This window comes from Podarcis vaucheri, assembly GCF_965113315.1.
Source record: "Podarcis vaucheri genome assembly, chromosome: 3".
Classification (NCBI taxonomy): Eukaryota; Metazoa; Chordata; class Lepidosauria; order Squamata; family Lacertidae; genus Podarcis; species Podarcis vaucheri.
Window position 1 is genome coordinate 66815060 of NC_138761.1, and position 20379 is coordinate 66835438.

Genomic DNA, 20379 nt, shown 5'->3' on the forward strand with positions numbered 1-20379 from the left:
CTGGGATTATTCTAGAGCCCTTACTCAAGACATTAACCACAGATGATAATCTTCCCTCCAGTCTTTTCTCCAAAACTCAATCATTATGACCAGTCAAGGGCTGCCAAGAGTTAACCACAGGACTCCATTGTGGAGCCTCTTTGAAATGACTTGGGAGCAGAGTAGTTTTTGGAGCCCCTGTTTAAATGTGTATATAAAAATGCAAAACTGTACTCCCCCCGCCCCCGCCAAGACAGCTGAAGTTATCCCTGTATTGGTAATTTTTTTATGTTTGAAGTTTTGCTGTCTTTCTATTAGGTTGGAAGCCGTCCAGAGTGGCTGGGGCAACCCAGACAGATGGTTGGGGTATAAGTAATATATTACTTCTACTACCATACTGAGCAGGATGGGGGGCTATGCACAAATTTTATCCCTTCCTATACTTTTTGGCATTCAGTCAAATTCATGTCAACTCTTTCTCATATAAGCAGCTATGGTGCTGCTTCAGCCAGCATGGAACTAAAAGCTCCCGTTTAGCTGCAGAAGTAGAAACAACAGCAAGGAAAATCATTGGATGGGAGACAAATTGATTTAGTGCAATGAGAAGGCAACTGTCAAGCTGCACAAGGAAGCACGGAGATGTTATTTTCAGCTCCTTCCTTTCCTCACTAAGTTCTTTCTCCTTTCCACTCCATACAGTTCTCCCACTAATTTGTTGCTTGAACTGAAGTGCACTATAATTGCTTGAGTAAGGGGGCAATATTTTCTACTTTATGCATGCACATCAGAAAAACCTATTAGTGGTGCAAGTCTTCTCATTTGTGTGCTTGCGTATGGAACACAAAGAGAAAGCACATTTCCATAAATAACATATAGTTTTAACACTGGGCTCTGTGTTTTATATACCAACATCTATTCTAGTTGGTCAAGGAGTCAGACAGATCTGTCTGGCAGGCATTCAGAAACTATAAATCAAATAAATAGTAGAATACCATTTTATTTGAAAGAGCTAGAATCCTAAAAAATAAAATAAAAATACTTTGTTGTGCTGGACCAACAGAAAGCTGCATACTAACAGATTTCCCTACTTAATACTGATGTATACTCTTTTGTTTAAGTAACCCTTTTCTAGTTAACCTTGAAATAGCTGGCAATAAATATAGCAAAATGGGATGCAAATGAAAACCAACTTAATTCAGCATGATAGGAAAAACAAAACAAAAAACAAATCCTGAATGGCTTATAAAGACATGAAAATATTCAGAATGAACAAGCAACTGTTGCCTATAACGTGCACACTGAACATTCATCATGCATTAACACCTCTTGCTAGATAATTGGGATGAAAAGAGAAGATGTAGCAAGTTCCACAATTTAGTAAAAGAGACAGAGTAATGTTACTCCAATATGCAGCCTGGAACGTACTGAAAACGTTTCAAGGCTCTAATTACATAATTTATACATGACTAAATATTTCTATGGTTTAATATATAAAACTGTCAGTATAAATTTGTGTTCACTATTAGAAAATGCAGCATTATGTCCAGATCATTACTGCTGTGCACACATGAAAGACAAAAAAAAATCATGCAATGTTTCAGTAAAGAGTTAGCAGCAAGCACCAGCTTTTCCTCACAAATCTGCTTCACTTACCAAATACAGCACATCTCAGAGTTGCCTTAAATGTGAAATGCTTCATAAGAAAGCATGTTTGTTAAAACAAGGAAGTCTCTTTTTTTAAAGAAAAAGCTGCTTGCAAAGAAAACTAAATCTTATGTGCATTATCTAATGAAGTGCTTACCATAGCACAGGTGTAGAAAAGTTTTGGCCCTCCAGAAGTTGGTGAACTATAATTCCAACCATCCCTGGCCATTGGCCATGCTTGCTGGGGCTGTTGGGAGTTGTAGTTCAGCAACTTCTGGGCAGCCAAAGGATCCCCACACTTGTCCCAATGCAAGGACTTTCGGTTGCATAATGGAAGTTCTGCTCCCTCTTCTCTCCCCATGCCTCCTGCCTGAAGCTGTTCTGGATTTCCCCTCAAAGCCTCCGTAGCAGATTTTGGGAGTGTTTGTGGGGAGAGGGGTAGTTCTGTTGTGTAACCAGAAGGCCTTGCACCAGCAAATGCACTTAAGATGGATACTGCCCTCTCTCTTGCCCAGCTCATCAGTCATTTTCAAAAGAAAAGTGTTCTCCAAGGCCAGAATCCTCAATCATGGCAGAAAGCTGCCTCTCACTGCTTGCTTAGCAAGCCCTTGCCATCTGAACGCTAACTGAATTCAGAGCGTGGGTCACCTTCTAAACTGGGTTGGGAACCTCTGGCCCACCAGCCAAATGGAATGGCCTGAAATGGGTCCCAATTTGGCTTGCGAGGTTGTTTCCCAAAAACCACACTCATCTGCCCACATCTGACACCCTATCAGGTGGGGGGTAGATACAGATACGGCTTGACAGGCTGCAAACCAAGTTCTCCACAGGAAATTTGACCGTGCAGCTGACCCTTGCAGGAACTAGGGTGCAGTCACTGCCCATCAGCTGACAAGCAGTGAGTTCAAGGCCAGTGGATTGGCTGTGTGACTGAATTACCTGTGGGGGATTCAAATGCTTAGTTCAGGCATAGGCAAACTCTGGTCCTCCAGATGTCTGGGACTACAATTCCCATCATTCCCTGACCACTGGTCCTGTTAGCTAGGGGTGATGGGAAATATAGTCCCAAACATCTGGAGGGCTGGAGTTTGCCTATGCCTGGCTTAGTTGGACCCTGCAGAAAGCAGCTTTGCCAACTCCATGCTTGGCAAATTACGTTGCCAACCATGAAAATTAAGTGCCACCCCCATTGTTGCCTGGAGGACAAAGTAGGAAGCCTGTTGTACCTGCCACACAGAGCTTTAGAACTGCAGCAGGCCAGACCTTCTCCTCCAATGTGTGGAGGATGATGGGACAACGGGGAGGTGACAGAGGAAGCAGGACCAGCAGGTCCTTGCCCTCTTCTCACATTGATTCTAATAGTGTGGTGGTTTAACTGTCCAAGCAGGCGTTGTTTTAACTTCTTCAGAATTGTTCCCAGTGTTTTTAGCAACACATTAAGCAAACATCACAGATGAGTCCTTATTAAATTGCAATTTTCTATTTTTGCATTCACGTTTCACCTGTGACTGTCCTTGTCTTTGACGGGAATGGACTAACCATCCAAAAGCAGATTCTGCAATGTAATTTTTGATTATCATTTTGATAAGCTTAAGTGTAGCTAATCAGAATAAATTGGTCACATGCTGAGGACAGAAAGCAGAAATACAGGATCAATTTCACAGTGACCGGAATTCAAGCAATAATAAAAGAGAAGGCAATCTACACAGAAGAGCGATGTTGGAGAAATCTATCAGTGCTGTCAGCGCTGAAATGGTAGTTATTTTTATACTTTTATCAAAGTGTACAGCCTTCAACATCTTGTACTCCTTCACCCAGCTCTGTGTTTTATTAGGCATGTGTGAACCACCATGACTAGGGGAGCTGGAGAAGGCAACGTTCCAAGAAAATATTAATCAGAAAATGACAGAGTTGATCAATATTTAGGAGGGTACATAAAAATTAAATAAATCCCATATAATCTGTCAAAGGATCTGTGAAAACCATGATAGAAGCTTTAAAAGGTATATTTTTGTGAGGTTTGAAAATCTATCTTACTCCTTCCGCTGGATGAGATTCAAACAAGGGGAAAGCACATTTCTCAGCAGCTGACCACATATTTGCATACAAATGGACCCAGGTTCAAACTCCAATAGGACTGGGATGGATCCCCTTGTGAAATTCTGGAGAGGTGCTGCTAGTCTAACGGTCAGCTTTGATATAAGGCAGCTCAACCCAGTGTGATCTTCTGATCATATACATGAAGCTTTTAAGCTCCTTCCTTCAAATAGTAACTACCTCCCTATTTACTCCACCCTAGAGGCCAAAGGAGCTTCCAGAGTGGCACCCTGTAAAGCACAAGAGCCTGCTGTCAGACGTTATTGTTCCCTCCCCATGTGTGATCAGAACAGTTTTCCACTCTCTGTGTTTGGGTCTCACCAATACCAGCAATTCAAGACATGGAAGATAGAGAAAGGACATGATTCTAGGTATATTGGAGGGGCAGTGCCTATTCTCAGTGAAATTCTGAAAAAACACGATTCACGTTCTGAAAAGCAAAACAAGCCACCCAAAATCCAGAAGTAATGTTAATATACATACAAACACATGCTATGCCTTCTCGAGCATGCCGGGGTTCACATCCTGCACACTTCCAGCCAGTAGATCCAGGTTTGCATGTGCACTGTCCAGTGATAGGATCACAGGGAACAGGCAGAGAACCATATGGATGGCACTCACATTCTTGGCAAGATCCACCAGGAATTCTTGGGTTCCCAGTGTATCCTGGTGAACATCTACAAGTTGCAAAAATACAATAAAAACTAAATTAGTTTTATGAAGTTGGGGTAAATGAGTTTCTGTGGAGGAATATATATATATATCTAGAAAGAGAGAGAGGTTTGGCAAGGTCCAGGGAGAGGGGTTTTTTTTTGCAAGTTCTGGAGGGAAGTGTGGTTCTTGTGAGGTAGAACAGGCAGGTGATGGATGGCTTTGACAAAGTATAAAAGGGAGGGGGTGGCTGCCATTGGCAAGGGGAGGCGGCGTAAGTGAGCAAAGCACTTTCTTTCAACACATATCTCCTTTTTTCGTTCTTCCTATGAGCAACTCTTGTCTTCTGTGAATTTCATTCTGTCGATATCGTTCTATCTTTCTACTTAAGATCATGTTAAACATTTAGCTTTATTGCAGACACCTCCATCAAACTGCTATGCAGTAATGTGATTATACAAATGAACAATGATGGCTTTTGGAATGCTAATCTGACAGTGAAAAAAGAGGCTGCACTGAAATTTTATTCAATATAAGCTTACAAAGGAGGCTTGCTCCCACACAGTCTACTTGAGGCCTGCAACTAATACCCAGTAACTTTTCCATCTTGGAGTTCTAGCATGTTCTAATAATCAAATGCTTCAGCATGTGAAGCAACAGGTCCCAATAGCTTGGAGATATAGCAGGTCACTAGCTGGTTCTGTTCAATCCCCATATAATCCCCAAGTGCCCTTCCTAAGAATAGCAAAGTCATAACAATCCGGAGGCATCTCCAGGGTTACCAATAACAAGATCAAACCTAGCCCACTGCAGTCATTCTGCATCACAGAAATTCAACAAGGGGATGGCAAGTGACAGAAAGAGAGGTAGGAGCCTGGTAAGACTTTCAGTCAGCTATGGAGAAAAACGGTTACTTCTATCAGATATAAGAAGGCAAAGCGTAGGCAGACAGTCTCACCGTGGCAGAAAACCACCTGTCGATAATCTTCCAAGAGATGATGGAAACTCAGAAGATGAATAGCAGAGCACTATTCAAGTCTTGCTGGCTCCACCTTGTTTGACACAATGCTTCCTTGTTCACTGGTAGGAGCAGCAACATACAGGTCTTGCTGGTCACCTTCTGCTCTCCTGCCTTTTCACTGCCTGAATGAAGGCCATCTACTCTGTCCTACCTGCAACCCTCTGCCAACCAAGGGTGAGTTCAGTAACACTTTCCTGGCCCTGCTTTTCTTTCACAGCTCCTCCCTTGTTTTCCACGAAGTACTGGAGCTTCTGCTTTGGTTCCCCATACCAGTGAGGAGGGGCTGCACTCTGCTGCCAGCCCATAAAGGACCCCAAAGTGCTGCCCAGCTGACCTTTCTGCAGTCTGCTCTGATTCTATGGTACACACAGAGTCACAAGGGGGCAGATAAGCTTATTGTATTATAACCACATCTGAGAATTAGGAATGTGAATCCAGTTATTTAATAAAACATATAAAAGTTAGGTAAAGTTAAAGGACCCCTGGACAGTTAAGTCCAGTCAAAGGTGACTATGGGGTTGTGGCACTCATCTCACTTTCAGGCCGAGGGAGCCGGTGTTTGTCCACAGACAGTTTTCCGGGCCATGTGGCCAGCATGACTAAACTGGCGCACGGAGGACTGCGATGAGTACCAGAGCGCACAGAAGTGCCATTTATCTTCCCACTGCAGTGGTACCTATTTATCTACTTGCACTGGCATGCTTTTGAACTGCTAGGTTGGCAGGAGCTGGGGAAGAGCAACGGGAGCTCACCCGTCATGGGGATTTGAACCGCCGACCTTCCAATCAGCAAGCCCAAGGGGCTCCATGGTTTAGACCACAGCGCCACCCGCATCCTGGTTGCAATTTATTCCCTCATTACAATGGGCCTCTTCTGATTAGACAAATTTAGCACACATTTATTGCTTGCTTGTCCATCACGCCTTTTGCCGTTTGTTTCCTAGTTGCTACGTCTTTATTTTATAATTTGTGCTCAATACTTTCCCTTACCTTTCACAGTACTGTCCTTCATATCCAGGTGGGCAAGCAGTACATCGGTAATCATTGACGCCTTCTGCAACGCACGATGGACTGAAGCTTAAAGCAGAAAATCAAAACCACAAGGTTTTCTCTCTTTCATGTAACATATGACAGGTGCAGAGAGGGGCATCCAAGCGATTTTGGACCCCCCTCCCACATTTTAAAAATGCACCTGTGATGATTTTGATGTGGACTTGTCACATCACACAATGTACATTTTCTTAGTGGGAAATGTCCTGCTTCATCAATTGACAAAATTATATAGCATTTGGTAACCGAAACGAAAGAAACTGACCATAAATGCTGTCTGCTTTGGAAAAAATGACTTTAAATGTGAATTATCATGGGCAAAAAAATCGCAACTCCCAATCTGCCATGCTGGGTATGGATGAGGCAGAAGTGTTCCTCTGTCGAGCCCTACCTGAATCTGCCTCCTCCGTCACAGGCAGAGCCAAACCAGTGAGGAGAGCACCAATGCACTTCCACCAGCAGAATCTTTGCATTGATAATAATTGGGACTTTCCCCACCACCCTTGCCCAGGGTGTTTCTTTGGTTGAGCTAGTACAGGGACCACGGCATGCTGAGCCAGTCCCACTGCCATCACATTACAGCAACAGCCCTAATCTGGGCCTCTTTGCTGCACCAGCTTGGGAGCTGGCACTGAAGAGGGTTTTTCTCTGCCTCTCCTCATCTTCTGTTCTGATCCACATAAGCAGCAAGGCTACAAATGCAGCAGTGGTCAAGTAAGATTGCACTTCAAGTAAATGTTAAGAGCTACTCTTTGATAAACAATAAGCATATAAAAAGTCTGACGGCATGAATTTTTACAAAAGAAAAATGTGCTTTTATTTTATTTCTTTTGGCCACAATTCTATGCAGATGATTCACCTGGGAGTAAGTTATGTTCAACTCAATGGGATTTACTTCTGAGTAGACATGCACAGGATTGTACTGTTAATTTCCCATATTAATGGTAGGATGTCACATAACCCCCATTTTCGGTAAATGTTATTATTTTTGTACTCCTGGAAACACTTGTGCATGATTTTCTAGTGGGGAAAGGGCATGGCTCCTAGAGGAGAGAAGAGATCTGCTTTTGTTGCTGTTATTACATTGTTTTGTTATGAATTACAGAGTACCGTAGTTTTCTGCTCTTTTTTTAAATGGATTTGAATGGAATTCAAGTTCACTGCCAACAGACTAAATGAGTGAACTGACCCAAAGGGGCCAGTGTCAAGGTTTGTCATTGAATAATAATATTCATAAATTCAATTTCCTTGCCTTTAGATGCTGAATGTCTGCTAGGGAGAGAATAATGCTGGTTAACACTACTACTTTCTATTGAAGTTTTTAATGTATACTTTAGAGTTCATGGTACTGTCTAGCCTGCTTAAACCCTCTTATACACTGTTTGTACTGTAGACGTGTGGCTGCTTCTCAGCTGGCAAGCAAATAAATTGCTAGTGAACAACTAGACAATTTTTTAAAATGATACATGCACCCCAAAAGTGTTTCAGATACATGTTCTGATCTTTAGCAGATTTTTAAAGTATCATTTAATAAATGAAGGCCTGTGGCAATGCTGCAGAGTTGTCATTCCAGTCCATGCTGTTTTTATTTGGAGATTAACAATCTAAACCCAAGATCGACCAGGATGAGACAGTTTGGGTTTGGTGGACTTTGGGCTTCCTCTGCTGAGCTGAGGCTACACCCGTGGAAGTTCCCTCCTCCGGCTAAGCTGAAACCAGCCTAAGCCCCTTTCCCCAAGCTCAGCTGGGGTTCAGTTAGTAGAAGTTAAACCAGTGTAATTGACGGTGGCATAAGCCCCACAAAATGACTGTTCAGGGAGCTCAGTCATGTGACCTAGCAACCCAGCGGAATTTACGTAACTTGCACCAGCATAAATTATGCAGTTAAGATTGAACTATTCAACATCTCCACCCCAGCCCCCCAAATAATAAAACTATCCAAATGCTTCAGCCTTTCTGCTTACATAATCTGCTCTCACCACTTAATTGTTTCAAGGCTACAATTCCCACTCCTGGGAGGAACCCCATTGAAATCAATAGGCCGCACTTCATTTTGGCACTCCGCTTGTTTTACCGGCTAAGCAAGGTTATTGTAAGAATTTTGTGACATGATATTTAACCTCCACGCAGACTTTAAAGCCCTGAGGAGCATGTGGAATTGTTGGAAATGTTAAGCTGATATGCCCAGGGTTTGTAGAACATGCATCAAACGGGAGAAGAGGAAAAGCATTGACGGAAGCAGGTGCCACAACATTTGCAACTACCTGTGCAACACTTGCTGAGGCAATGCTAAAAAAACCACTGTGGCAGCTGGAGCCCCAGACAAAAACTTCCCCTTAGCTATAGTGAAGTCAGCATCCTCCTCTAACTTGCTTATAATGCATTAAATCAATAGTGCTTGAATGAGTAATAAAATTACACCTTTGCAAAAAATGTAAACAAATTGATCTACTCACAAACTCATTATCCAACACATTTTCAACTCAGTGAAAACAGACCCGCCAAGCAAGTCACAGTCTCGAGATTCCCCTCCCCCTACACTCACACCAGCTCATCACATTTAAAACTGAATGCTGAATAAAGAAACAGGAAAACATGTTAAAAATTTAAAGACTTAAACTCCTACCGACTCTTAGTACTGTGGCCTCTGCAGTGAAGCAAAAGTAGAAGAGCAATATACTCAAAGCTTAGTATTCTGCCTTGCTTCATAAACAATTAGATATGTGCAACAATCTGCAGTCTAGCTAGCTAAGATGCTTTCATTCCAACTGATAGAGACTTACGACCAAAACTGGTTTTAATAATAATATTGTGCATGTTTCAAGCACTTCTCATGCCTTATCTACCGTACTTATAGTCCTTACAATAACCTTGTAAGGGTTCTGTCCTGGGCCCACTGTTGCTCAATAAACACAATGTTTGTTGTTTTCATAAACGACTTGGCTGAAGGAATTGAGGGGATGCTGTAGATGACACCAAGCTGGGAGGGCTAGCCAATGCCACAGAGTCAAGATGCAAGATGACCTGAACAGACTGGAGAACTGGGTCCAAACTAACAAAATGAATTTCCAAAGGGACAAATGTCAGGTTCTACATTTAGGCAGGAAGAATCAGCTGCACAAATCTAAGATGGGGGACACCCGGATTGCCAGTAGTACATGGGGAAAAGATCTTAGTAGACCACAAGCTGAACATGAGTCAACAGTGTGATGCAACAGCACAAAAAGCTAATGCTATTCTAGACTGCATCAACAGAAGTATAGTGTCCCAAACAATGGAAGTCACAATGACACTCAATTCTGCCTTGGTCAGACCACACCTGGAGTACTGTGTTCAGCTCTGAGCACCAAAATTTAAGAGATATATCGACAAGCTCCAAGAAAACATCAGGAAGAACTTTCTGATGGTGAGATCTGTTCAACAGTAGGATGAACAGACTCCCTTGGAAAGTGATGGACTCTCCTTCATTGGAGATTTTTAAACAGAGGTTTGATGGCTCTCTGTCATGAATGCAACTATTGGTCATTGTGTTAAAGAACAGGCAGGATCTTCAAAGGATGCAAATAAATGTTGAGTATTGCTAAAGCCTGAAATCAACATAGCACAAGTCTTTTAGATAAAACAATCAGATACAGCATAAAGGACAATGAGAAAAAGAAGAGACCTCTCAGCATAAAATTAATAACATTTTAAGTCACATTTGCAGAAGAATAATGGGATGGAAAGGTCATTAGCATAACATACCCTACCAAATGGATTCAGCATGATAGTATCTCCTTTAAATTATTTGATTGTTCACAAGTTGTCCCAAACCAACATAACATTAAATAAGAACTCGATAAATTACAAAGCCCAGAGCGAGGTACTGTAATGCTTTTATGGCAGCTCAAAATATGAGCATAAGTCTCTCTATGGCTCCCTTGTGATTATATTGAACTTGAAAGCTCCGTTCTAGCTTCACTTGTGAGAATAATTTTTATAATGCTCATTCATTATCCGTTGACTATTACATTTTCCACCCTTTATGGATTTCTACATAGCTAATTAGCCAGGAAGCAATTTCTGAAGCAAGACAATTCAGCAGAGGTGGTTCAGTCACTATTCATTGTGACTCCATGCACCATTCTTTCTAATCACTGACAACTGACCCAGGAGAACCCTGGGGGAGATCTAGGCTAAAGCTAAGGCAGATTTGTAACACAGGCTTACTTGTTGCTTGAAACAGCCAGTGGGCATGCGCAAGGCCGGCAGTCATTAGGCGATCCTCTAACAATCCCATAGAACCCAAGGGCACATCTGTCACAGTGGTCACCACTAGTGTTGTGACGGCAGTTCTGCGAAATAAAGAGACCACAATTTTCAAGAACCAGCTTGAAAAGATTTTTGTTCGTCACCACCATTACATAATATCATATTGGTTGGAATAGACCTAAGGTTTGTTTAATCCAGCATTGTGTTTCTCACTCTATTACAATGAAGTGAAGCAGAATGGTGTTGGGTGAGGGGGAGGTGAGAGGGGGACAGAAGGGAACCCTATACCACATGGGTCATCAGCTGGGGGTTACCTTCCAAGCTTCCCCTTTTGCTCTGCAATCTTTAATTCCGCCTCATTAATGGGACAGTGTTAACCCCCCCATTACATTAAACAAGGACAGAATTAAAAAGTTGAAAGCCTATGCTTGGTCAATTCTCCAGGTTTCGGTTTGGTGTAGGAAACATTCCAAGATTTTCTGATTTATTTGTTTATTATTGAAGAACTAGGATCATTTCCAAGATAATCCAAGGGGAGCTCTGGTGAGCTCATCCATCTCTAATTGCATTGGCTCTAGAGATCTAGTGAAGATCACTTGAGTTCTGGCTAGATATTTGAAATCAATCCCAGCATACAATACTCTTGTCTTCTCCCCACATTATTTATCTGCTCACCCAACTCTCCCAGAAATACATCTACCAACCACATGAAGTTCTTCTATTAAGTTGGTCCATACTGTTTCCTGTAATCATCTATTTTTGGGTTTCTTTTCTCAGCTAGTTCCTATGGGCTACCCGAGCGCATGCACGTGCGTGCGTGTGCACACACACACACAGTAGAATTGGCCCTATTAGGTTTAGAAACTGGTCCACAGCTTGTGGGGCAAGCTTGTTGGTAGTATCAACTATGGCAAAGTGATGTAGAATACATTCCAGACATGTGCCAATGAGATGTGGCTAGTTGTGTTTCTGCAGCATCTGGCTGTTTGTCTTTGTAGTTCATACTTTATTTTCCATTGCAAACTCTGGTGTATATATATAGCACAACATATTTATTGAAGAAATAAAAAAAAATTAGCTCCTGGCTGCTGTTTTGTTATGGTGCAAAAGAACTCTGCACAAAGACAAAATAATTTGATAAACAGTCTAGGCAAAGCATAATTGTTGTACCTGACATATTGAGGTCTCAGGATCACACATGTCACTATGGCCATGGCACTGACACGGAACACAGGCACCAAACGCCGGTCCTGGTCTTCTGCCAGCAGATGTGGAAGGAAGTCTATAGAAACCTGGGGAGCATGTCTGCAAGAAAACACAGTGAGGAAACCAAATGCCATTATATTGTGGCTTGGATAGGAAGGATTGGATAAGACTACAAACACATCTCCATTCCCACTAGCTTTGACAGGCAACCTGCTCTTCGTCATTCCAACTGCATGCTTCAAGCTGTTTTACAAACAATGCACACTACACTTTAGAAGTAACAGAACCAATCCTAATTGAAAACTCTGCTGCCAGATCCCTTGGGTTGCAAAGCAACACTACTAGGCTTTTCATATTACAGCTAGAGAAACCTTTCATTTAGATGCTCCCTCCTTGTACATCATGTATCTCTCCCTCTATTTCCTAAGAAAGAGAACTCTCTCTGTGTGTGTACACACACACACACGCACACACACCACTGGCTGTGCAAAGTGAGCAAAAGTACTCTGTATTCACGTTGTCCTTGCTGTGTTTTTCTGAGATGACAAGCTAATATCTGCCTACACACAGGCTGATAGATAACAAGCAAATGCCCAGTGATACTCAGCAAAATATGTCTTCATGGCTACATTATTTATACTTGTATAATTTAAAGACCATAAAAATAAAGAATTCAGGAGAATAAAAATGCTACCATGGCCTGAGACCATTAGTCCTTGAAATAAAATTTATCTAGGTCTTGTACATTTTCTTCACCCAGCAGTAAAAATCAGCAAGCATACTGAAAATTCCCATCAAAGATGACAGATGCAAAAAAAGAGAAGCAATCCTGCATCTTCTGACCCTCCTTTTTTCCCTATTATTCCTTAATGCACCTCATCTTTAACCAGATTGTAAACCTGTGGACAGAGTTTGCCTTTTCAGAGTTCTATAGAACTGCTTTATAAAATAAAAATAGCAACAGTAAATAATGATGATAACAAAAATGGTAGCGTTATAATGCATCTATAGCTCTTCTGAGAAGTACAGAATTTGAAAATCAACAATAAGTTAGGGAAGAGCCTTGGCTCAGTACATGCTATGAATGCAGAGGTTCAATCCCAGCATCTTTAAACAGGATTGGTGGTGGAAGGACACTGTCTGAAAGAGCTACTGCTGGACAATGCAGATCAGAGATGGGGAAGCTGAGGCCCTCCAGATACTTCTGGATCCTCTAAACAGCATGGTTATAGGTAAAGGGTAAAGGGGACTCCTGACCACTAGGTCCAGTTGTGACCGACTCTGGGGTTGCGGCGCTCATCTCGCTTTATTGGCCGAGGGAGCAGGCGTACAGCTTCCGGGTCATGTGGCCAGCATGACTAAGCCGCTTCTGGCAAACCAGAGCAGTGCACGGAAACGCCGTTTACCTTCTTGCCAGAGCAGTACCTATTTATCTACTTGCACTCTGACATGCTTTCAAACTGCTAGGTTGGCAGGAGCAGGGACCGAGCAACGGGAGCTCACCCCATCGCGGGGATTCGAACCGCCGACCTTCTGATCGGCAAGTCCTAGGCTCTGTGGTTTAACCCACAGCGCCACCCACGTCCCTAGCATGGTTATAGAAAGCCCCCAAAAGCCACTGCTAGTCAGAAGAACCAGTGGTGTGCCTCACAAGCAGTTTCTATGTTCCTATGTTGCTAGTTGTGTCTTGGGACTCATCACACTTAGAGGGCCTTCACCTTTGAGCTTTCCCAATACTTTGTTTCAGTTATTCTCGGTTTAGGCTTACAGCTTAGCATTTTCGTAGCACCGAGACTGATTGGAACATTAAGTTTCCAGTGCTATGAACTAATCCTCATTCAGAATGACTGAATACAATGGGACTTGTTTCTGAGTAAACATGCACTCCTGGTGTACAGTATCATGAGACGGTGGCAGAGACATGGCAGCTGCTAACTCAGAACTATGGTTGCTGCACTGCAAGCAGAAGCCATAGTGGCCTGCCTAGTTACTGAAACTCACTCAGCAGACATACACCTGCATAGTTTTGCTGAAGTAGTAAGTAGGGATGTTGGAGAGTTCAGACAAAAATGGAAACGGGAACAGAAATTGCTGATGTTAGCTTATTTGTCCCATGTCTGGAAAGGAAATCAATGCAGTGAATAAGATCTGTATTCATTGTTTTAGTTGCTTTCATTTCGCAAATGATGCATTATTGATTACCTTTCCCCCTAATTTACACTGTGACACCTTCGTATTGAAATGAATGGGGTGAAGTAACGTAATGACAACATCATTATGTAAGTTATATAATTATACAAATTACATAATTTCACTACAGCAGATAGCAAGAATAATAACCTAGTTTTTGGAAGAAGATGAACTGCAGTATAACAGAGACAGTGCTGTGTGCAAGGAATACAGGGCAGAGTGGAAAATGATGCCTTCCCACAACCTACAGTAAGTAGTAGCCCACATATCTTTAACACAGCATGGTGGCAATGCAGGTAAGCCTGTCAGGTTCACTTAGCAGCGGAGCCAGCAGTCTTCCATGGAACCACCTCATAAACTGAAACCAGCACACCTCTATCCCTCCTGCCACAGTTCTGCAACTTTTTTTTAAAAAGAATCTATTCTTACTTTAAAAAACTAAACAAATGAAGAAATAACCATGTTCTTTAAAAAGGGGGAGACAGCTTCTCTGAAGCATGGCAGGTTGGTGAAAGTGCTTGTTCAGCTATTATTTGAATAGCTGGAGTGTATGTTCCTCGTATAAATTACAAAACACATATGGTCCAGCTCATATGGTCAGTGAAAAATATACTATAAGCCCTCCACAAGTAGCATGGGCTTTCTACATTATTTCTATGGATCCTGTAGAACAATATAGTTCAGGATGCATTTGGCAAAAAGAACTAGAATCATTATAAAGGTTAAAATGGTCATGCAGTCTAAAGTGTGACAGAAGTCTCATGCATGCACTTCTACTCCATTCCTGAGGCATTTCAGGACAGAGTTCGTGCACTGAAAAACTATTTCCAGCAGACTTGGGGCCAAACTACATAGATCACAAAGATCTGCAAGGAGCCAGCCAGCCTTCTTTCCTTCCTTCCTTCTTCCTTCCTTCCTTCCTTCCTGCCTGCCTGCCTGCCTGCAGTATGGGATTGGGACTCTGTCTGGATCCCAACTCTGTAGTGGTGGGGTAGTTTTTTAATCCTTTGTCCTCCACTCTTGGCTGAATCTACTTTAGGTCCCCTGCACCTATATTCTGCAATGCCAAAAAAATCCTGTTTATATCATGTTCACAACAGGGGTGGGAAAAGCATTCAAGGTCCCTTAACCCCACACACCAAGATCCTGATTAAAGCTTGTGCCCCGGCAATTTGTCAAATAAACAACCCCACACTGAAAGGAGCAGCTACACGACTAACATCACATGTTTTTGGCCCTTTGGCTGATGGAAGGAGTTTCAATTCACATTCCCTACATTAACTTAAGTCTTGTTGATTTCAATGGACTTCAATTGATTTCAGCATGTTCAAGTCTGGATTCAACCTATTACTTTTAAAGGATTCAGCACATCATTTAAGATCTTTTACATTCACTTTGGATTTGGAAGATTTGGAATGTTAAAGCTGCCAACTGAACATACCTTCTGCTCATTTGGCATCATCAAGATTTGGGGAAAATTCTAATTGAGATGAATAGTAACACATGAAGAATTTGTTCTTCACTATATATTCCTGAATTCTATGAACTGTAGTTATATAAAAAAAGCACCATAATAGAATGTTTTAAAAGTGCCAGTAACTTTAGAAATTATATCCTTGACATCGGATATGAATAAATAACCAATATGACAGTTCTTCGAATAACAATAAAATCTTTCCTGTTTCATCTGATATGATATTTATATTCCTCTGTGAAATAATTTCAGAGAGGGAAATGTGAGCAAAATATGAATAACCTGAGCATATAATAATATTTCTCAGTTTATAAGGTGCACATAGTGTTGTTTTTTAAAAAAAGAAAATCACAATTGTACTTTGGATGTAAGATGTAAAGGTTTTCAAGTCGCTGTCATCTTTAACTTCCATTATAACAACTTTGATATGCACATTATGTATACAACTACGTAATAACAAAATTAAAGAACACAAGTGTCAATCTCAATGAAAAAGCAGGAAAGCAAAATCACAAAGAACTGCAATACAAAGTTGGTGCACTAATAGTATGCTCGATAACTGCTTAGCATAGTCTTTACACCCCAGTCCAGTTTTGTTTATATTCACCCCAATTTATTGACCCACCCATTTATTGAGCACCCACCCATTTTATTAGAGCACCCACCTATTTTATTAGAGCACCCACTTACTAACCTAGTTAAATCCTCAAAGTTCTGTCTGGATTGTCTCCTGTTGCACATTATGAAAATACCATTGGTCTGGAATTGTGACAGCAGATTCACAAGAACATAAGGATCACCTGGCATAATTAGACTAAATCCAATTTAATCTAGCATCATGGGTCAAATCCAACTTATTTATACCCAGAGTAGGCCTATGGAAATCAGTGGATGAGACTAACTTCAATGGGTCTATTCAGGGTCCAAACTGGATGTAATAAAGGTACATGCATGATCAAATCTCCTGACTCTTCTCTAAAGTTTAAAAGCAGCCATAGGGATGTAGGGCTAAATTGGATTGGGTCCAGAGCATGGGGTATATGTGTGTGTGTTAATACTCTGTGCCCTTTTTCAATCAAAATAATGTCCTCCAAAGCTGTTCTTTGTCCTGCAGATGGAAACAGGTATTCTATATTAAAATGGGTGTGTGTGTGTGTGTGTGTGTGACGTGGCAGTGCACCTCTGAAAGTGTGCGTGTTTATAACGCCCCCCAACACACACACAAACTCCACACCACACCACGCCACGGCACGGCACACCGTGCTTTGGTAGAACTGTATGTATGGCCGTATCAAGATTATTTGCATGGTCCTGATGCACAGAATATAGAGGGGTGGAGGAAGATACAGATGAGCTGAAGGAACAGAAAGCTGTAACAAACTGTGTAAGCTCCAGTTCTGGAACAAATTCTGGAACTTCACCAAGTTAAACTGGAATTCGGGAAAATAAGAACACAGGAAGAAACTGGAAGAAACAATAACAGGGACAGGGAACCTGTGCTCTGTCCATGCCCAAATGTTGTTGGACTACAGCCCCCATCATCCATTACCTCTAGCCATGCTGACAGGGGCTGATTGGAGTTGGAGTCCAACATCCATAGGCCTACGTTTCCCACTCCTTTCATAAAGGAATGGAATGCTGCATGGGAGCTGACTTGAGCCCCAGGTTATGGGTGCCCAGTGCATGTGACGTCATGGCATCATGAAATCATGTGCAACCGCTGGTCTTGGGTTCAGAGGTCTCAGAAGGCTTCAGACAGCATCTCCAAGTTGTGGGGGGGGGGCCCTGAGGTGTGGGTGCTGAATACCCACAACAATTTGTGTCTGGCACCCAAAGCCCCCTATAGTTGGTGCCCCTGGAATGGTGGAAACCTTATTCATCTCATCACTACTGATAAAGTGGATAGAGTATAGACACATAGTGAAAGAGTTACTCTACCTCACAAGACAAGCCAAAATAACCCAAAGGGCACTCGCATTTCTCAATCAGTTGTGCACGAGGCGTCCTTCCTGACACATTTCCTTCCTCTGCAACTTCCATGGAGATCTCAGAAATTCTGGCAAAAGGGTGGAGAAAAAATTAAAACTAGCTAATGAATCTCTTCAGCATTGATTTGGCTTTAGTTGATACACAACATTGAATATAGCTACTTTTTCCTCAGCCTCTTGGCATCATTCATATAAGAAAAAAAACACCACACATTTATTTTTGTCTGTCTCAAAGGAAGATCAAAGCTAGCACCATTTTCAACATCGTTTATAGCTGCGATTAGTCTGCACCAAGGGAACTAATGTAAAGTATACTTGCGCATTCGCCTTCAGTGTTGTTTGGTTTTAATTTTAGAGCCAAAATAACAAGAGCTCGGCAAACAAAATGAAACTTACAGGATGTGCAACACACTTCAAAGACACTGCCGACTTGCCTTTCCAAGACTGTTTTTAAGATCTGCAGCCAGAATCTGGTATTTTGTCAGAATATCATGAAGAAACTCAAACAGATGCTCCAACACACTTATCATGCCATGTAAGGTTTTTTTCCCCCCATTTTTTTTTTTTAGAGACAGCAAACACATTGCTGAGTCTTCTCCACCTCACCTCATTAGATTATACCTTCCTTATGAAGGATGCTGCTGTGCATGTATGTGTGGTGCATGCACACGCACACACACGTACATGTGTGTGTATGAGTATGCATGGGTTTAAAGCAGGAGTGGGGAGGCAGTGGGGCAGAAGAGATGTGTGGATGTTTATACTACAAAGAACATTTTGGAAGGGAGTACATCATAGAAAGAGAAGAAAATAAATGGGGGGGGGGGTCCCTACACATTCAGTGCCTGACTGGTGACTTACCTAGCAATTTCTGTACTTTTGTTACAAAGAACGTTGCCATTTTGGAGCCAGTAGAATTGGTCCATGTGCCATAAAAACAGAGTGCTAAGAGACAGAAGCAGCTAAAACAGAAAGCAGCTAACTACATACTTGAGTTCCAAAACAAAAACAAATCACCTGTAGCATGTTAGAAAGCTCATGACAAGTGAGGTTTGGCTGCTGCCTAGAGTCCACTTAAAGGATTTTTAACACAGATACCCAGTTTATATTAGAAATTCTGAAAAAAAAAGACTAAAATGGAGCAAACAGTTCCAGTTCAAGTAAACAGAGTGTCCTTGTCCACTTTTCTTGAAAAAGGAAAACAACCACATAATAGAAGAAATGTTTCAATTTTGAGCAGTAAATCTGAATCTGGGAACAACCAAATTAGCACAGCAGGAGAAAAATGTTTGGCTTTAGGTTTTTTAATGGCAGCTTCTGAATCACTTGCTGTAATAGCATTACTTTCATGCAGAAACATGATTAGTGTTGTGGCTAAATTACATAGCTAATATAGAGTTACCACTGGAATTAAGCTATTTTTACACTTGAACTTGCTGTCAGTGTAAGGTCTCTCTATATTATTTTGCTGCAATATCTCGGTGATCTGCAGCGCTGCATTTGCAAACATGTCAGACAACTCCCCTTTTTAAAATATGTGCCAGAATTATGGAATCAGTTCCCAAAGACTCATAGGAAAAGTCTGACTTCACTGAAGCTAATAATGGCCCTCTTAGCTGCCCCAATTCTCTTTGCCCCTGGTATGCCCTGTACCTTTGCAGTTTGGAATCCTAGGTACATAGTGTCGCTGGATCTGCAAACTTCTTAATGCACTGCTAAACTACCAGCCTTCTGGTAGGGGCAAGAAAGAGACAAGAAACTAGAGAGCACTTGCTTTGCATTGGGATGGAGTTTGTCAAGGGTGAGGAAGATGCAGTGAAATTTTTCCCCATTCTATAACTGTGATTCGTCCCCTTCCCCCATGTTTCAGAGCAATACTTTGGACCACTTTTTCTTACGTCTTACCCTCAGAAAAGAATTGTCCAAAATGATTAAGTTAAAGATTCTGTTGGCAAAAAGGTAGTGAAGAATTGTTTACTCTTTAATACACTTTGAAAAACTAAATGGCATTGTGAATAATCAGCAAGGTGCATTACGCAACCCCTGCCCCCAGCAAAAGGATTGGTTTGGTAATAGAATCATTTCAATAAAAATACCAAATTTACAAGAGCTAGGAGTACCAGTGTTCCATAAAGGTAGGGTATTCAAGTCACCTAAGGGCAACTTGCATCATTATTTCACATTGAGTTGGTTCCTATGATCAATAGCTAGAGAACAACTGCTCAAGCAAGCAAGCAACTCATGTGAGCAGCAAACTCCAGTAACATTACGGCTCCTCTTCTATGAACTGGAAAATTTGTGCGGGCAGTGAGTCGGTGGCTGATCTGCAGAACTCAGTCATTTGTTAAAATTTAGAGCAACCGGGAAACTGACATGTTCTGCAGTGCCGTTTATTATGATGCACGCTCACACAGACACTCATAGTGCTCAGTTGGGTTTATGTCAAGAGAAGCATCATGCCTTGGCTTGGCCCTGGGATAGTTGTAGCTGGGATTTAGTTCAAGGGCAGATAAATGAGGATCAGAAAGGAAACAGACATGATCATAGAGGCATGGAGTCAGACACTGGATTAGGCAGGGAAGGATCAAAGGTCCCAGGGTCAATAAGACATGGTTAAAGGTGTGGGGTGGTGGTGGTGGTACTAGATATGGCAGATGGGGAGAAAGAAAGAAAAACACAGAGGGAAGTGCAAAATCATAACAGGGCAGAACATTGAATTCCAAGGCAGCAATAGAGTTAAAGGGTCCAGAAGCAGATGCAAAGCAGAAATCAGGGGACGCTAACAAAGTGTAGTCACAGTAAACAAATATGACTCAAACCGATAAGCTA

At 41.8% G+C, this 20379-nt stretch overlaps 1 protein-coding gene across 6 annotated transcripts in view; it reads right to left on the minus strand.

Annotated features, from left to right (window-relative positions):
• The window catches only part of LAMA2 (laminin subunit alpha 2), a 395189-nt gene that overhangs the window by 107959 nt on the left and 266851 nt on the right, over nt 1-20379 (minus strand). For 4 of the 6 annotated variants that reach the window (XM_082216019.1, XM_082216016.1, XM_082216018.1 and 1 more), the window contains 5 exons: nt 17501-17618; nt 11863-11997; nt 10651-10775; nt 6382-6468; nt 4204-4397 (listed from right to left, as the gene is read on the minus strand). In XM_082216019.1, the coding sequence (XP_082072145.1) occupies nt 4204-4397; nt 6382-6468; nt 10651-10775; nt 11863-11997; nt 17501-17618 (659 nt within the window). The remainder of the gene's footprint in view (nt 1-4203; nt 4398-6381; nt 6469-10650; nt 10776-11862; nt 11998-17500; nt 17619-20379) is intronic. The other 2 variants (XM_082216020.1, XM_082216017.1) reach the window with 1 other exon arrangement.